At 39.0% G+C, this 15,193-nt stretch overlaps 1 protein-coding gene across 1 annotated transcript in view; it reads right to left on the reverse strand.

Annotated features, from left to right (window-relative positions):
* The window catches only part of NARS2 (asparaginyl-tRNA synthetase 2, mitochondrial (putative)), a 128,305-nt gene extending 113,715 nt beyond the window's left edge, over positions 1 to 14,590 (reverse strand). Inside the window, exons 1-3 of the mRNA XM_012651001.1 lie at positions 14,195 to 14,590; positions 10,473 to 10,582; positions 8,043 to 8,163 (exon numbers count right to left, since the gene is read on the reverse strand). Coding sequence (XP_012506455.1) covers positions 8,043 to 8,163; positions 10,473 to 10,582; positions 14,195 to 14,335 — 372 coding nt within the window. The 5' untranslated portion in view covers positions 14,336 to 14,590. The remainder of the gene's footprint in view (positions 1 to 8,042; positions 8,164 to 10,472; positions 10,583 to 14,194) is intronic.
* Positions 14,591 to 15,193: the final 603 nt, after the last annotated feature.

Consider the following 15,193-nt stretch of genomic DNA (forward strand, 5'->3'; position numbering starts at 1 on the left):
CGGCTAGAGTGCCGTGGCATCATCCTAGCTCACAGCAACTTCAAACTCCCGGGCTCAAGCGATCCTTCTGCCTCAGCCTCTCGAGTAGCTGGGACTACAGGCATGCGCCACCATGCCTGGCTAATTTTTTCTATGTATTTTTAGTTGTCCAATTAATTTCTTTCTAGTTTTAGTAGAGACGGGGTCTCGCTCTTGCTCAGGCTGGTTTCGAACTCTGGAGCTCAAACAATCCGCCCGCCTCGGCCTCCCAGAAAGCTAGGATTACAAGCGTGAGTCACCGCACCCGGATTTTTTTTAAGTAGGTTTTTTTTTAAATCTCAGGTGGAGTCTCAGGGTTCTTAGCCCTTGTTTTTCATTTGGGGTTGGAGGGAGCAAGGGAGAAAAAACACTGATTTGGGAAACTATGTGAAATAAGACTTTCAAAAAAGTTTGGAAAGGAGGGCCTAGCGACATGAAAGTTTAAACGGGTAAGGGGGGTATGCACAGAACCCTAGAAGAAAACTAAGAGTCAGTGACTGGCCTCAGCACAATACAGGCAGCCAAAGGAGCAGATAGAAATCAGAACAGCAGTGTCTTGTGGGAGAACAGAATTCCAGAACCTTAAAATTGATGATGGAGGCCGGGTGTGGAGGCTCACGCCTGTAATCCTAGCACTCTGGGAGGCCAAGGCAGGAGGATCACTTGAGCTCAGGAGTTCGAGACCAGCCTGAGCAAGAGCAAGACCCTGTCTCTACTAAAAATAGAAAAATAAGCAGGGCATGGTGGCAGGCGCCTGTAGTCCCAGCTACTCGGGAGGCTGAGGCAGGAGGATCGCTTGAGCCCTGGATTGAGGTTGCTGTGAGCTAGGCTGACACCACGGTACTCTACTGAGGGCAACATAGTGAGACTTTGTCTCAAAAAAAAAAAAAAAATAATGATGATTGACTGTATTTGCTATTTATAGTTAAAGATCTAGTGAAATTATTTGAGAAAGGAGATTATTATAATCTGAACACTACTATTTAATACAGGATAATGTGAAGAAAAGGAAGTTGAACAGAACTAGTCAAGAAAACTGATAGGAAGAAAAGAGCTTTATGTATGAAGAAGGAAGGATATATAGGAATCATAAGGATTTGGCCATATTGAAAAGGAATCTTTGGTTATTTGTTTGGTGAATAGGTTTATAGGAAAAGAATATCTTTAATTACAAATGAGTTCTGGGTTAGTGTTGTATAATTGCCCTCCCCCCATCCCCACCCTAGCTTTTTTTTCATTAATCCTTGAACTTAGGTTAAATATAATTTGAAAAGCTATTAATAGTATATTCATAGTGCCTTACAGATTGAATGTTTTTTCAATTATTTCTGCCAAGGACTGGATTTGGATGAATGTTCTTGATATGTGTATAGTAATGAATTGAATTTGCTTCTAGTCCCCAAATTGGGTTTTCAACTAGTCTAAAATCTCATTTTTGTCATATTTTGCCAAATGAAGAACCCTTAGTTCTTGAAGAGGGAAAACCTGATGGATTTAACTAGTTTGAGTTTAACACATTGACTGCCACACTAGAAGAAAAATGTTTCCCTGGGGCCATGGTGTTTTATTATGAAAATAGAATAAAACTTCAAAAACAAAACGACCCTTTCTAATTCAACGAAAAATTTATTATTTATTATTATTTTTCAAGTTGCATAAGTTATATGCAACTTGAATAATATTAATAGTTCACATGGCTCAAGGTAAAGAGACATGTGAGTTACATATGCTTGACAAGGCTCCAGGCTCAAAATTATCCTGAGTTAAATACAACTCACATGGCAGTTAATGTGTTAAAAACTCACTCCTTTAATCCTTGGATTTAAATTTATTATTTATGATTATCTAGTGTAGACTCTGCTTTAGGGCCATAGGGAGTATTTTTAAGATTTTAATGCTGTTGTTTGTTGTTGATTTTTCTAAGCCCTTCATTAATTTTGCTTTCTTTGGTTACCTTTCTATTTCTTTTCATTTTAGTTGGCTTTGCGGTATTTATCCTTCCAGAGCATGGTTTGGTTTCCCTTTGTTCTTGGATAGCTTCACAAGTTGTTTTTTGGGGAAGGGCTATTAGTGGGGCAACAAAAATGATAATTGCTTAAGGTGAAACTATTACACCACACCAAGTAAACTGGAATTATTGATGTTATTTTTAGAAACTTGTCCCAGAATACTTCTTAATGTTCTTAGAGACAAGATCTCGCTATGTTGCCCAGGTTAGATTCAAACTCCTGGGCTCAAGTGATCCTCCCATCTTACCTCCCAAGTATCTTGCACTAGAATATTCATGTGGCAATAAGATGTCATTTGAGCAGTGCAGCTGTAGAGAAATTAAACCCATGCACCAACTAATCTATGTACTATGCAGACCTGGTGCCTACTCTCACAGAACTAATGCTCTGGTAGAGGCAATGGACAGACTGTAATTACCACCCTGTTTGACAAATTGCCCTCATGTAGGAAGTATAGGGTACTGTTGGTACATATAAGAGAGTGACTGTCCCAAGACTTCGAGGGTCAGAAAAAGTTTTCTGCAGGAAACCCTCCATAAAGTTTATAACTATGGCAGTTATGCTTACTGCTGAAGCCTCTGAAAGTAGGGAGTAAACTGACTGGGAAAAGTGGGGCTTGAGTACTCACTCTTTAACGTAGCTTTATTGAGAGAACTTCAGTTTCCCCCTCTGGTTTTTTGTTTTGCTTTTTTAAAAAAGTGAAAGATTCATACATTTTGCTTTTTTTTAAAATCATAAAGTATTCTTTCGGGTCCATACAGGAAGCCGATATGCCCCATTCCTGTAAAGACCTGAAGAACTCTTCTTTCAAGTATTCGTGAAAAGACAGATGAGTTATATTGGACCTTCTTTGGTAGTAAGGTCAAAGAAAACTTTTCTTCCATAAGAAAACCATTTCCCCCCTTTATATAACTCCTTTTACTCTCTCAGTTTTCCATTAGTGGCTGAAGTCTATCTTTAGTACTTCAAAACTCATAAAAAATAGCCAGTCAGGGAGATACTTCTCCAGATCTATTTGATAGGCAGGGTCCCTTACCTCTTGATAGTTTCCTACTCAATGCTGTACATAATCAGATTTCTTTCTCCTAGTGGTTAATTTATTTATATTTTTAGAGACAGAATCTCACTCTGTTGCCCAGACTAGAGGACAGTGGTATGATCATAGCTCACTGCAACTTCCAACTCCTGGGCTTCAAGCCATCCTCCCACCTCAGCCTCCCAAGTAGCTGGGATGGCAGGCACATGCCACCACATCTGGCTAATTATTTTTATTTTTTATAGAGACAAGGTCTCACTGTGTTGCCCACTCTGGGCCTTAAGTGATCCTCCTGTCCCAGTCTCCTAAAGGGCTGGGATCATAGGCCTGAGACACTGCACCTGTGCCCTGCCTGCCTAGCAATTTTTTAAAAATTCTAATGTCTGGTAGTTGGCTATTTACTATAAACAAATATATACTCTGCGTAAGTCTTTACAACAATGGAAATAAAACTGACTCAAAGGCAGGCTTTTAAGTTTGCTTCTGATGGATTTTCAGAGTCAATATTACAAGTAGATGTTTATAAAAACTGGTATAATGGCATGTTGTGTTTGATAGATAATGAGATAATCACTAAAATAGGTGGCCGTTAAGGTAAAATTTTACCTTACATTTTAGTTAAACTCACATTCTGGGTTATGTTTACCAAGGCCTTAACTGGAATAATAGTACAGTGGTTTTCAAACATTAATTTGCAGAAGAATCACCTCAAGAGCTTGTTAAAACAAATTTGCCTTTCTAAGGAGCTCATAGCAGGGTTGGTAACACCAACACTGCTGGGCTATACTGTTTCAGTCCTCTTATAGTTACTGGATATATAAACTACAGAGCAAAAGATAATGCAGATTCTCACACATGGGTATGCACAAATGAATCAAGGGGTATTTTAAATGGTTTAAAGTTATTTTCAGATTTATTAGGCTTTGTATTAATTGATAAGGTTACCAGAAGCTTGGACCAAATGTTTCACGGGCACTCCTGTATTTGGGTCTTTGCACCTTTTTGTTCCCTCAGTATGTAACAACTTCGCCAGTAGAAATTTAGAGGGCCTATTCTTCGCCTTGTAAGTCTTTGCTTATATAATGGGATACCTATCCCACTTTGCTTCCCAGCTTTATTTCTGTCGATAGCACTGAATCACCATATTATGTTTATGGGCTACATATCATGTTTACTCAGTTATTTGTGTCTCCCTCAGCTAGAATATAAGCTCCAAGAGGGCAGGAACTTGCTCACTGCTGTATCCCCAGTGCTTAATGCCTGACATATGGTATGCAATCAATAAGTATTGATTTAATGAAGAACAGCAATGTCTGCTTTTGCCTCCAAGAGTGAGTATAGATTCTAAAATATTCACCAGGATAAAGCACATTTTCTGGTCCATTTATGCATTGTTTTACAGAGATAAAGGTTGGATGTAGCTTGTGGGTAATACAGATGCTTCCCCAAGTATGGTTGGTACACTTGTTCCATTGTTGATAAAGAGGTGAATCATACATAGAAAAGAAATTAACAACTAGCACTCCTAGATCAGTTAGGGTCCCAGCAAGAAACAGTTCACTGAAGATGGTTCAACTGAAGTATCTTTTAAGAAAGGGCCTACTTGGAGTGATGCTGGTGGTTCAAAGGGAATAAATACAGGGTAGCAAGATGTCCAGGGGAAGCAGGGGCTGCTACCATCCCTAGGACTGGAAAAGGAAAAGGAAGACATGATGTAATTGGAGTGGAGGAGGCGCCACCTGGCTGGAACGGTAGTTATGGAGACGGCGCATTTAAGAAGGGAGGGTGGAAGAAAGACCTCTCTTTTCTCCCCTTCTCTAATTTCTAGTATCTTCTAGTATCTTTCAGTCTAACCTGAAGCCAGGTGATAGTGTGGTTGTGTCGAAAAGAGGCTGACAGAAGGGCAAGTGGAGACCAGAACATCGAATTTGCGATTTTTTTGTTTTTGGTGGGGGGGTGTGTGTGTGTGTGTGTGTGTGTGTGTAGGAAAAAGCTAAGTTTTAAGAAAACTAAGTAGATTTTAAGAAAAGCATTAAACTATAGTACAAATAAAAATCATGGCTGAAGTTTGGGAAACACTGGGAAAATAGTTCTATAAGCAGCACTGTATTCAGCATAGTTCAAAACGGTCACTGTAAGATTTCTTTTCTGATTCATTTTAGAATGTTTTCATTATATCTTTTTTTTTTTTTTTTTTTTTTTTTGAGACAGAGTCTCACTCTGTCACCTTGCCCAGAGTGCGGTGGTATCATTATATTAATATAACTGCAATTGTCTCTTATCCTCTCTGGAGCAAGCTCAACTGGATCATTCCATTAATCTTGCAGTTAAGTAAGTGACCCAGCATTTTAAACACTTGAACTTTTTTGGTGTACTTTATAGCTGTAGTCCCCAACCCCCGGGTCCCCAACCGACCCCTTACCCCTACCACCATCCGCCCTGCACAGCGGCTCCCCTCCCCATCACTCACAGCATCACCGCCTGAGCTCTGCCTACTACCCCCGCCCCCAGTAGAAAAACTGTCTTCCATGAAACCTGTTCCTGGTGCCAAAAAGGTTGGGGTTGCTGAGCTAAGTTACTTTCACTGAGGCTCAAATGTTATTTATCAAGTTTGTACCATTAGCTGTCAATCACTTCTTTCAAATAGAGAGGTTAGGGTTAATTATACAAACTATCCTGTTTGGCACACAGGAGTCCAAAATATTATAAATATTAAAAATTATGTTTTCTACCATTGTATACACACAGCTAGTGTTCAGTTTTAAAATTACCTGTATGTCTTGAAAGCCCACAATCATTCATAATCAATTGGTGCACTTTATTACTATTTATCAATGTCACTCACTGGGATCTAAGAACATGAAGGAGGGTCAACTAACTTTCTGCAAACTAGCAGAGCAGCGAAGATTTACAAAAAAATTTTAAAGGAAATTATGGCCCCAGCTTGAAATACCCTGCCCATACTCATGTTACAAGATTATGAAGACAGATACATGCTTTCATACAAAAACCAAAGTTTCAATAAAAAAGATAACAGAGAAGCTAAAAAAGAGCTACATTGGCAGCCTGCTTCTTTCAGTTTCATCTATTCTTTTTAGGCCCTGTACACATACTAATTTTTATGTTGTATAGAAATAAGCACCATACTTACTAAAGTGAAAATGTGACCACATTATAATAGAGATATGGGGACTGTTAGGGGTTCAGAATTCCCTAATGTTGGAATACTTCAAAATGACATTGAACTGAAGGAAAAGGGAAGGTGAAGGTATTGACATCAATAGACGCCAAGGGAGAACAGTTAAGAATACAGTTGTCATGCCTTATCTGCAGAGGATATGTTCCAAGACCCACCAGGGGATGCCTGTAATTATGCATAGTACTGAACCCTATATTCACTATGTTTTTTTCTTATACAGTAACAGGCAGGTAGTATATGGAGTATGGATAAGCTAGACAAAGGATGATTCACTTGCTGGGCAGGACAGAGTAGAAGAACTCAAGATTTCATCATGCTACTCAGAACAGTGTGCAATTTAAAACTTATGAATTATACCTGATATTTTCCATTTAATATTTTCAGACCACAGTTTACCATGGGTAACTGAAACCATGGAAAGCAAAACTGTAGATAAGGAGAGACTGCTGTAGTGAAAAACATGGCAAATTTTTAATACTCACAGATCCCTTTAAAAAAGCAAAAACAAAAATAGTTACATTCTCCATTTCGCTCTTGATTTCCAAATGATTCCACACTCTATTTTTCAGAAATCTTAGAACTTGATCCCTGATTTTACATGTCAACTAGAATTTCTTGCAAAATTATTCAGAATGACATTTTTAAAGAAAAATTTCCCATTTTCTTCCTTTATTTTCTTACATTTAATTTCTCCCTATTATTCCAAAAGAACTAAAAATGAATTAAAATGATGTAATTTCCCTGTATTTCCTCAATTTTTGTTCATTAAATATTTGAAGACAATTATAGCAAAAACACAGAGTTGTCAAATGGCTAGAATATAAATTTCAGCTATGACATTAATCAGCTCATAACCTTTGGCAAGTCATTTTACCCAGTTGGGCCTCATTTTCTCCACTACTGTAAATTTACAGAACTAGATTGATAATCTTTGATTTTATTCTCTCTAACCTCTTTATCAAACAAACTTATAAAGCTAGTCTCAGAAGAGTCTTGCAAAAACAGGCATAAACATGTCTTAATGCAGAATTTCTTGTCTCTGTTTAGCCTAAGCTGCGACACTCTAAATCAGTAACATCCAAAAGAACTTTCTGTGATAAATGAAAATGTTCTGTAACTGTGATATCCAATATAGTAACCAATAGCCGCATGCAACTTCTGAGCACTTGAAATGTGGCTAATGCCACTGTGGAATGGGATTTTATTCTTTTTTTAGAGACAGGGTCCCACTCTGTCACCCACGCTGGAGTGCAGTGGCATGATCATAGCTCACTGCAGCCTCGAACTCCTGGGCTCAAGCTATCCATCTGCCTTGGCCTCCCAAAGGGCTGGGATTACAGGTGTGAGCCACTGCACTTGCCCAGAATTGGATTTTTTATTTAATTTTAATTGATTTAATATCAAACAGCCACAGGTGGCTACTGTCTACCATTATTAGATGATCTGTTCTAGATCATGCACAAGTCCTTTCTAGCTTTCTTAAGAATGTCAAACTGAAATAGCCTGCCCAGGTATGTTATTGTGGCTAACTGGGCGTGCTTGTAAAAGCAGCGAGTTTCAATTGTGACAGGCACAGAGATGTTTAGATTAATAGCTCTCACTCATAAGACTATGCTGTCTAGGTAAATAATTTTTGCTATTATCTCTACAGGCTCTATGGCCTATTTCAATTACCTGGGAAGTCATAATTGAAACATGTTCTAAATGTTGTCTTTCCCATAATCACACTTAAAACAGATTGCTAATATTTTAAATTAAGTCTAAATATTAGAAAGCATACCTTAGCATCACAATTTCCAATAACTTCAATTTTTTCTGCCTTCAGTTCCACATTTTGCCTTCTGGATGGACTTTTTACCAGCTGCCCTTGGACTTCCACAGAACTCCCAAAAGCCAATTCTCTATAGTAACAAAAAAACAACATAAACAAGATATTATTATATATAACTTTCATTTTAATATAAACCTTGCTATCAGAACATTCATAATATTTAATAAGTTTTTACCCTTAATTGGGTTAAACAGTCTTCAGAATCTATACTATATACCAAAATTATAAAAATGAATTCCATAAGCTTTAAAATGGGAACAAAGAGAGCTAAGGATTTGAATATAAGTATTTGGAATTAACAGGTTATATAATTCTCCTTATTAAAAAGTTGGCCAAAATCTTTTTAAAAGATTGCAGATCACTGTAAAAACTGGTGAAATCAGAATAACGTCTGTAGTTTCATTAACAGTACTATACCAATGCCAAGTCCCTGGCTTTGATAAAAATTATGGTTATGTAAGATGTTATCATTTGGAAAGCTGAGTGAAAAGTACATGGGAATCCTCTGTACTATTTTTGTAATATATTACCTTTTTTTTAAGTTAAAAAAAAAAAGTTAGTTGGCTCGTGGTCTCGGAACACACAGAACTACTTTCTGGTTGACAAGTCTAGGTTCTAGTTCCAGTTCATCCACAAATTAACTATATGACTACTACAGAAAGTCATCTAAATTCATTTAAGAATTGTCTATTAAGAAGTAGGCTAGGCCGGGCGCGGTGGCTCACGCCTGTAATCCTAGCTCTCTGGGAGGCCGAGGCGGGTGGATTGTTTGAGCTCAGGAGTTCAAAACTAGCCTGAGCAAGAGCGCGACCCCGTCTCTACTAAAAATAGAAAGAAATTAATTGGACAACTAAAAATATATAGAAAAAATTAGCCGGGCATGGTGGCGCATGCCTGTAGTCCCAGCTACTCGGGAGGCTGAGGCAGAAGGATCACTTGAGCCCAGGAGTTTGAGGTTGCTGTGAGCTAGGATGATGCCACGGCACTCTAGCCCGGGCAACACAGTGAGACTCTGTCTCAAAAAAAAAAAAAAAAAAAAAAAAAAAAAAAAAAAAAAGGAAGTAGGCTGGACTAAATGATTGTATATCCTTTCTAGTTCTAACATTTCATAACTATGGTAAGTATGAGTGCCTTCTTTAATAAATTGTATTGAAATATTACAATACAGTATAGTATACAAAAAACTGTATTAAAGTAAATGTGTTAGGAGATTCCTCACTCAGTTTTATTTGCTTACTACATTTACTGTATGCTATTTCCTTTTAAATTTATTCTTATGTAATTTATATAAATAAGATTGTCCACTACTGCATTATAGGGGGAAAACACCTGGTATACTCTCTCCAAACCTGAGAGGGTATTTTGAGATGCTCTGACTAAAAATATGCACTACGTGACATATATGAATTTTAACCTGAAGGCTGTTGGGAATATCTCAAAGAGATAGGCAGTCATTCTGTAGAACCTCTAAAATTTAGGTATTAGACATATCCATGTGATTGTCATACTAATACACATAATCAGAAAAAGTACAAACCTTTAAAAACGTTACTATTACATCATAACAATTTTTTTTGTTTTTCCCATTGACCAAATAGTCTGAGACCCACGAATCTATTCAATGTGTGAAGGGCATTAACCCGAACAATCCTTGAAATAGCAAAGCACTCTTATTCTAACAAATTAGAATAACGTTCTCCTCCTCAGAGTTCATACTCTAACATTAAAATGGTGTTAGTTTTAAAACCTGAAGAATGAGACTGTAAAGTTTCTTCCATTTATTCAACAAGTAACAATTAGTCACTTCATCAGCAATGTGTTAGCGGCCAAGAATAAAAAAGTGAATACATTCCTAACTTCAAGGAACTAAGAGTCTAGCAGAAATCAAATAAGAATACACCTGATTACTATCCAATGTTATACATTCTAACACAGAGGTAGGCACAGGATGCCAAGGGAGCATAGAAAAGGGGTACCTGACACAGCCAAGGCATGGGAGCATCAGATGATACCAAATTGGAACTATGAAAGACAAGTGAAGAAGAGGCTATATCAGGCAGAGGTAGCAACATTTACAAATGGTAAAAGACAAAAAGACCAGAAGAGTTTAAGGGAGGTGCAAGTAAAGACCAAAGCAAAGCACAGGTGAGGGATATTGGCATGTGACGATGTTAAATAGAGGAGGAAAGGTCTGAGCTTGAAGGATTTTGATTCCAAGTATTTGGACTTGATCTTCAAAGCTATGAAAGCAGATTTGTTTAGGAAGATCACCCAAGCGGTAATGTAAACACTGGATTAGGGAAGTGGGAGGCAGTGGAGATGAGAGAAAAAAATCGAAGAACTCTGAAAAAACAAACAAAAAACCAAAATAAAACTCACCTACTGTCAAAGCTTGAATCTGCAACAACCTGAAGGCTTTCCAAAGATGACCCATCATTTACATGCAGGAATAAGACTTCCTTCTGGGATCGGACCGAATGAATCCACCCCTAAGAAGAGAAATATTTTTAAGGAGCTTAGAACACATAACATTTTACACTTTCATTACATATACACATAGAAGACTAAATGAAAGAAGAAAAAAATGTACTCACAATCCTGCCTCAACAAATTAACTGCTTTTAGTTTACCCCTATGCATAATAATTTGATTCTTAACACAGTGAGATACACACTATGGTATTCCATCTTTTCTGTTTGTTTTCTTACTAAAGTTGATCATTTTGAATGGATGCCTAATATTCCATCAAGGTGATGAGCCTAACTCACACAACCAATCCCCCAATATTAGATATTGCGGGCCTTTCCTCCCTGACTCCCACCCCTGCCCCCCAATTATAAATAACTGGGCACTATCTTGGTGCCTTTCTCCTTTTTATATCAAATTCCCAGAAGGGAAATTATGTACTTAAAGATTGGAAATATCTTTATGGGATTTTTTCCTTTTACAAAGTAGCATAGAAGAAAAGCTCTCAAAAAATTTCTCATTATGAATCCCTGTTAAGTGACACCTAAACTTTCAAAGGCAGTGTGAATTTAAAGGTTAGGTGCAAGTCCAATCGAGATATCTTCGAGTAGACTAGTAACACTAAAAGCATCTCTCTCAGATACACCCAACTTAAATTTCACTAGCACATTAGTTAAGAGAAAATAATGTTTTTCTAGCAGACACTGAATTACAAAGTGTCCCACAAGTATAAAGCAAACGAGCAGACAGGCATTCACCATTATACACACTCGGAAAAAAGCAAGAGATGATCCTACTTAGAAACACTGTACTGACCCTTACTGTCCTTGTGTCCCCACCGTACTCTATACACACTACTATTAAAAGACCTTCTATCACTTATTTGCATACCCATAATGCATTGAGCGAAAGAATCATGCTTTAGTTGCTTTCAAGTGTACTGTCAGGTGCATAATAATCTTAAATAGTAACCTCAACATAGTAATTCATGAATGTTTTTCAGTGAAAGATTATTTACCACGTATCAAACATCTATGTAACAAATGTTTTACCACCTTCATAAACTGTTTTCATCTCACAACAGCTCTACGGATTATCCCCATATAAAAGTGAGGAAACTGATGCTCAGAAAAGTTACATAATTTCCTGCGGGTCACACTTGTGGTAAAGGCTGGAGCTTGAATTTGAACCCAAGTCTATTTGACTAAAAAGCCCTTGACCTTTCCCCAGGGCTACATTGATTTAGGTGTAAATTGCCTCAGCCTCCTGTACAGGGCCCTTCATAAAGTGGAACATGCTTGTCTTTCTGGTTTCATCTAACCATGCTGCCTGGAAAGTATCTGCTGTTTGGTCATGCCTGAGCAATAGTAATTTCCAAAGCACCAGTTTCTTACTTCTACTTATTAGTAAAAGTTAACATTTATTGAGCAATTTTTAATGTGCTTTTAAGCTCTTTATAAATATTATGCCACTTAATCATAAGAACTTAATGAAGAGGTTATCATTTTAGAGATGAAGAAACATATTTAGAGACATCAGAATAGCCTCTCTAAATAGTCCAGGTTCACAGTTACCAAGTAGTGGAGTTGGGATTCAAATGCAGTTCTTACTTCAAAGTTCTTGTTCTTAACAAGCTTTTCTGGGATGCTACTTCTACCCATCCCCAGTTCCTCTGCCTCTGAAGGGTAACACATCCTTCAGGACTCAGCTGAAATGTCATCTCATGCAAGAAATCTTCCTTAACCTCCTCACACAGTTAAGGAATTTCTGTTTTCTCATAGCTCTTTACTTATATATACCACTATTAATTATCACATTGCTATAATTATTTGTTTTAACCATTAGACCAGGGCTGGCCAACAGAAATATGTGAACCACATAGGTAATTTTAAATTTTTCTAGTAGCCACATTAAAAGTAAAAACAAACAAGTGAAGTTGATATTTAACCCGTTATGCCCAAAATAGTATCAGCATATAATCAATATAAAAGTATATTAACGAGATTATTTTCCATTCTTTTTTGTTCTTCAAAATTGGTATGTATTTTATACTTAGAACACCCATCTCAATTTGGACTAGCCAAATTTCAAGTGCTCAGAGTCACAACTGGCTGGTAGTACCATATTAGACTGCACAGGACTAAAGAAAAAGTCTCTAGCCTGGGCAGTAGATTCTGTTTTCATCTTCACATTCTCTCTTAACTGGCACACAGAAAGTATTAATAAATGTACGCCCAATTAATCGGTCCATGCAACAAAAGGTTTTGATACGGATTATGGAAAGAATATGAAACCCTGGATGGCTCAAACCTATAATCCCAGAACTTTGGGAGGCCTAGCCAGGAGGACTGCCTGAGGCCAGGAGTTTAAGACCAGCCTGGGCAACACAGTGAGACCCAGTCTCTATAAAAAATAACAACAACAAAAACAGAGCTGGGCATGGCAGCACGAGTCTGTAGTCCTAGTTAATCAGGAGGCTGAGGCAGGAGGATCACTACTTGAGCCCAAGAGTTCAGGACTGCAGTGAGCTATGATTGTACCACTGAACTCCAGTCTGGGCAAGAGAGGGAGACCTGGTCTTTATTAAAAAAAAAAAAAAAAAAAAAAAAAAAAATATATATATATATATATATATATATACACACACACACACACACACACACACACACATATATATAGATATATATCTCACACACACATATATATAAACCCAAAGAAATGCAAAGAGGGGCAGATTGGTCATACTCCTAAAAATCAAGAATGTGTGAGGACAACAAAAATAACTGCAACCGTGTGTTTCAGCAATCCAATGAGGAACAATCAAACCACCTTGCTTAACCAGCTTCTTTAAAGGGGAATCTTCTATACGGAGCTGCTACAAATACTACTTGCAAGAGAAATACTAGCAGCTAACATTTATAGAATGTGAGCCACTATTTTAAATATCTCATACCCATTATCTCATTTAATTTCCACAACTCCATGAGGTAGGAACTATTATCTCTATTTTCATTAGAGGAAACTGGGATTTAGAACACACAAACGACATGTCCACAATTAAAGAGCTACTAAGTGGTAGAGATTTAAACTTAGGCAGCTTGACTCCAGAGCTCTTTCAGACCTCTACATTCCACTCTTTCTCCTCATTGAGGAAACATAAATTACACACGAAGCCCCATTTTAGGAATTGAGGCACCTACAAGTGGAATAAAAGGCACGGTTTAGTTGAACAAGTATTTACCCTCACCCATGTGTAAATATCAAGATAGGTAAGACATAATTTCTCCTCTCAAGGAGCTAGCTCAAGACAAACACTTTATAACCGTGGTATTCTTTACGAAGGATAAAAGTGGAGAAAAGGGGCTTGTTCCCTTACATTTTTTGTATGATAAATAAGTTTACAGGTAATGCCCTGGTATCACGAAAGCAAAGTTCCAGCACTTTATAATCATCGGAACAGTTTTGTGAAAAGTAATGCTACCCAAGGAAATAAGAAACTGCGGTGCAATGCCTACACTTTCTGACTTTTCCCTGCTGGTGGTTCTGTCTGACCAGAGGGTACAAAGTAAAGCTAGATGTGGATTTGCTATCTAAGTCCCTAAAAGAAAAAATCCACCCCCTTCCCATACACCAACCTGGACCTTAACGCGCTCCCCACTCAGGTTCTGGGCCCCGAGAGCGTCTCGCACGCTCAGTTTGGCTGAAGGTTTGTGCTGGGGGCAAGGAGCGGAGGAACAGAAGCGCAGGGCTCGGAGAAGGTACCGGGCCGTGAGCATCGCGCGGCTGCCCCAGGCCCTCCTAGGGACGGGTCGTGATGTCAGCGGCTCGGACCCTGCTTGCAGGGGCCCACCCTTCTCAGCAGCTCCCTTCTTCTCGGTCGCAGCCCTGCCTTCAGGCACTACGGAGCTGCTCTTTCTCCTTCGGGGCTCCCAGCTGTCCCCACAGAGCCTCTCCTCTGCCTCCTTCTTCCCAACAGAGCGGAATGGAGACAGCGCACTCGGCAAACGCCACAGAAACCACGCTCAGAGACAGCCCAGCCGCCTGACCGCCCCGCGATAATTCTAAACCTGCGATTTGACCCCGGGTCGCAACGCGCGCAGCTACCGCCCCTACGCCACCACGCCAACGCCACTTACGCCATCGCGCTACGGAGGTTCAGAGAGAGCATGCGTACTTTTGACCCCGTCTAAGGAGGCGGGGCCGGAGGAAGGGGCGGGCCAGGCGTGAGGGGGCGGGGTTGAGGCGCAATGGTCGTAGGGGTTATCGCTGAAGAAACCAGGCAGTGCACTTGAGGTGGGCGGGTCTCAGGGTCCTCATTTCTAAAACTTTCAGGTGAGGCTGAGGAACCTTGAGAGGCAAGGAGTGACTGATGCAGAGGGAGAACGTCCAGGAGACTCTTAAATTGTTGACAGGATTAACCTGAGTATGATACCAATAGATCCTGAGTCCTGAGCACAGAGAAAAACCAGACATAGTCCCTGCTCAAGTCACAGTTGTGGTATCAGACATCTAAACAGACAATCGCCTTACAGAGCCTGAGTGTGGGATGCCAGAGGTGGCTTCCTGGAGCAGGCAGTCCTCTGACAGACGAGACCTTGAATATGAGAGTCACAGGAAGCATGATGGTGTGAAGG

The sequence above is a fragment of the Propithecus coquereli genome, unplaced genomic scaffold (assembly GCF_000956105.1).
Source record: "Propithecus coquereli isolate 6110/MARCELLA unplaced genomic scaffold, Pcoq_1.0 Scaffold344, whole genome shotgun sequence".
Lineage (NCBI taxonomy): Eukaryota > Metazoa > Chordata > Mammalia > Primates > Indriidae > Propithecus > Propithecus coquereli.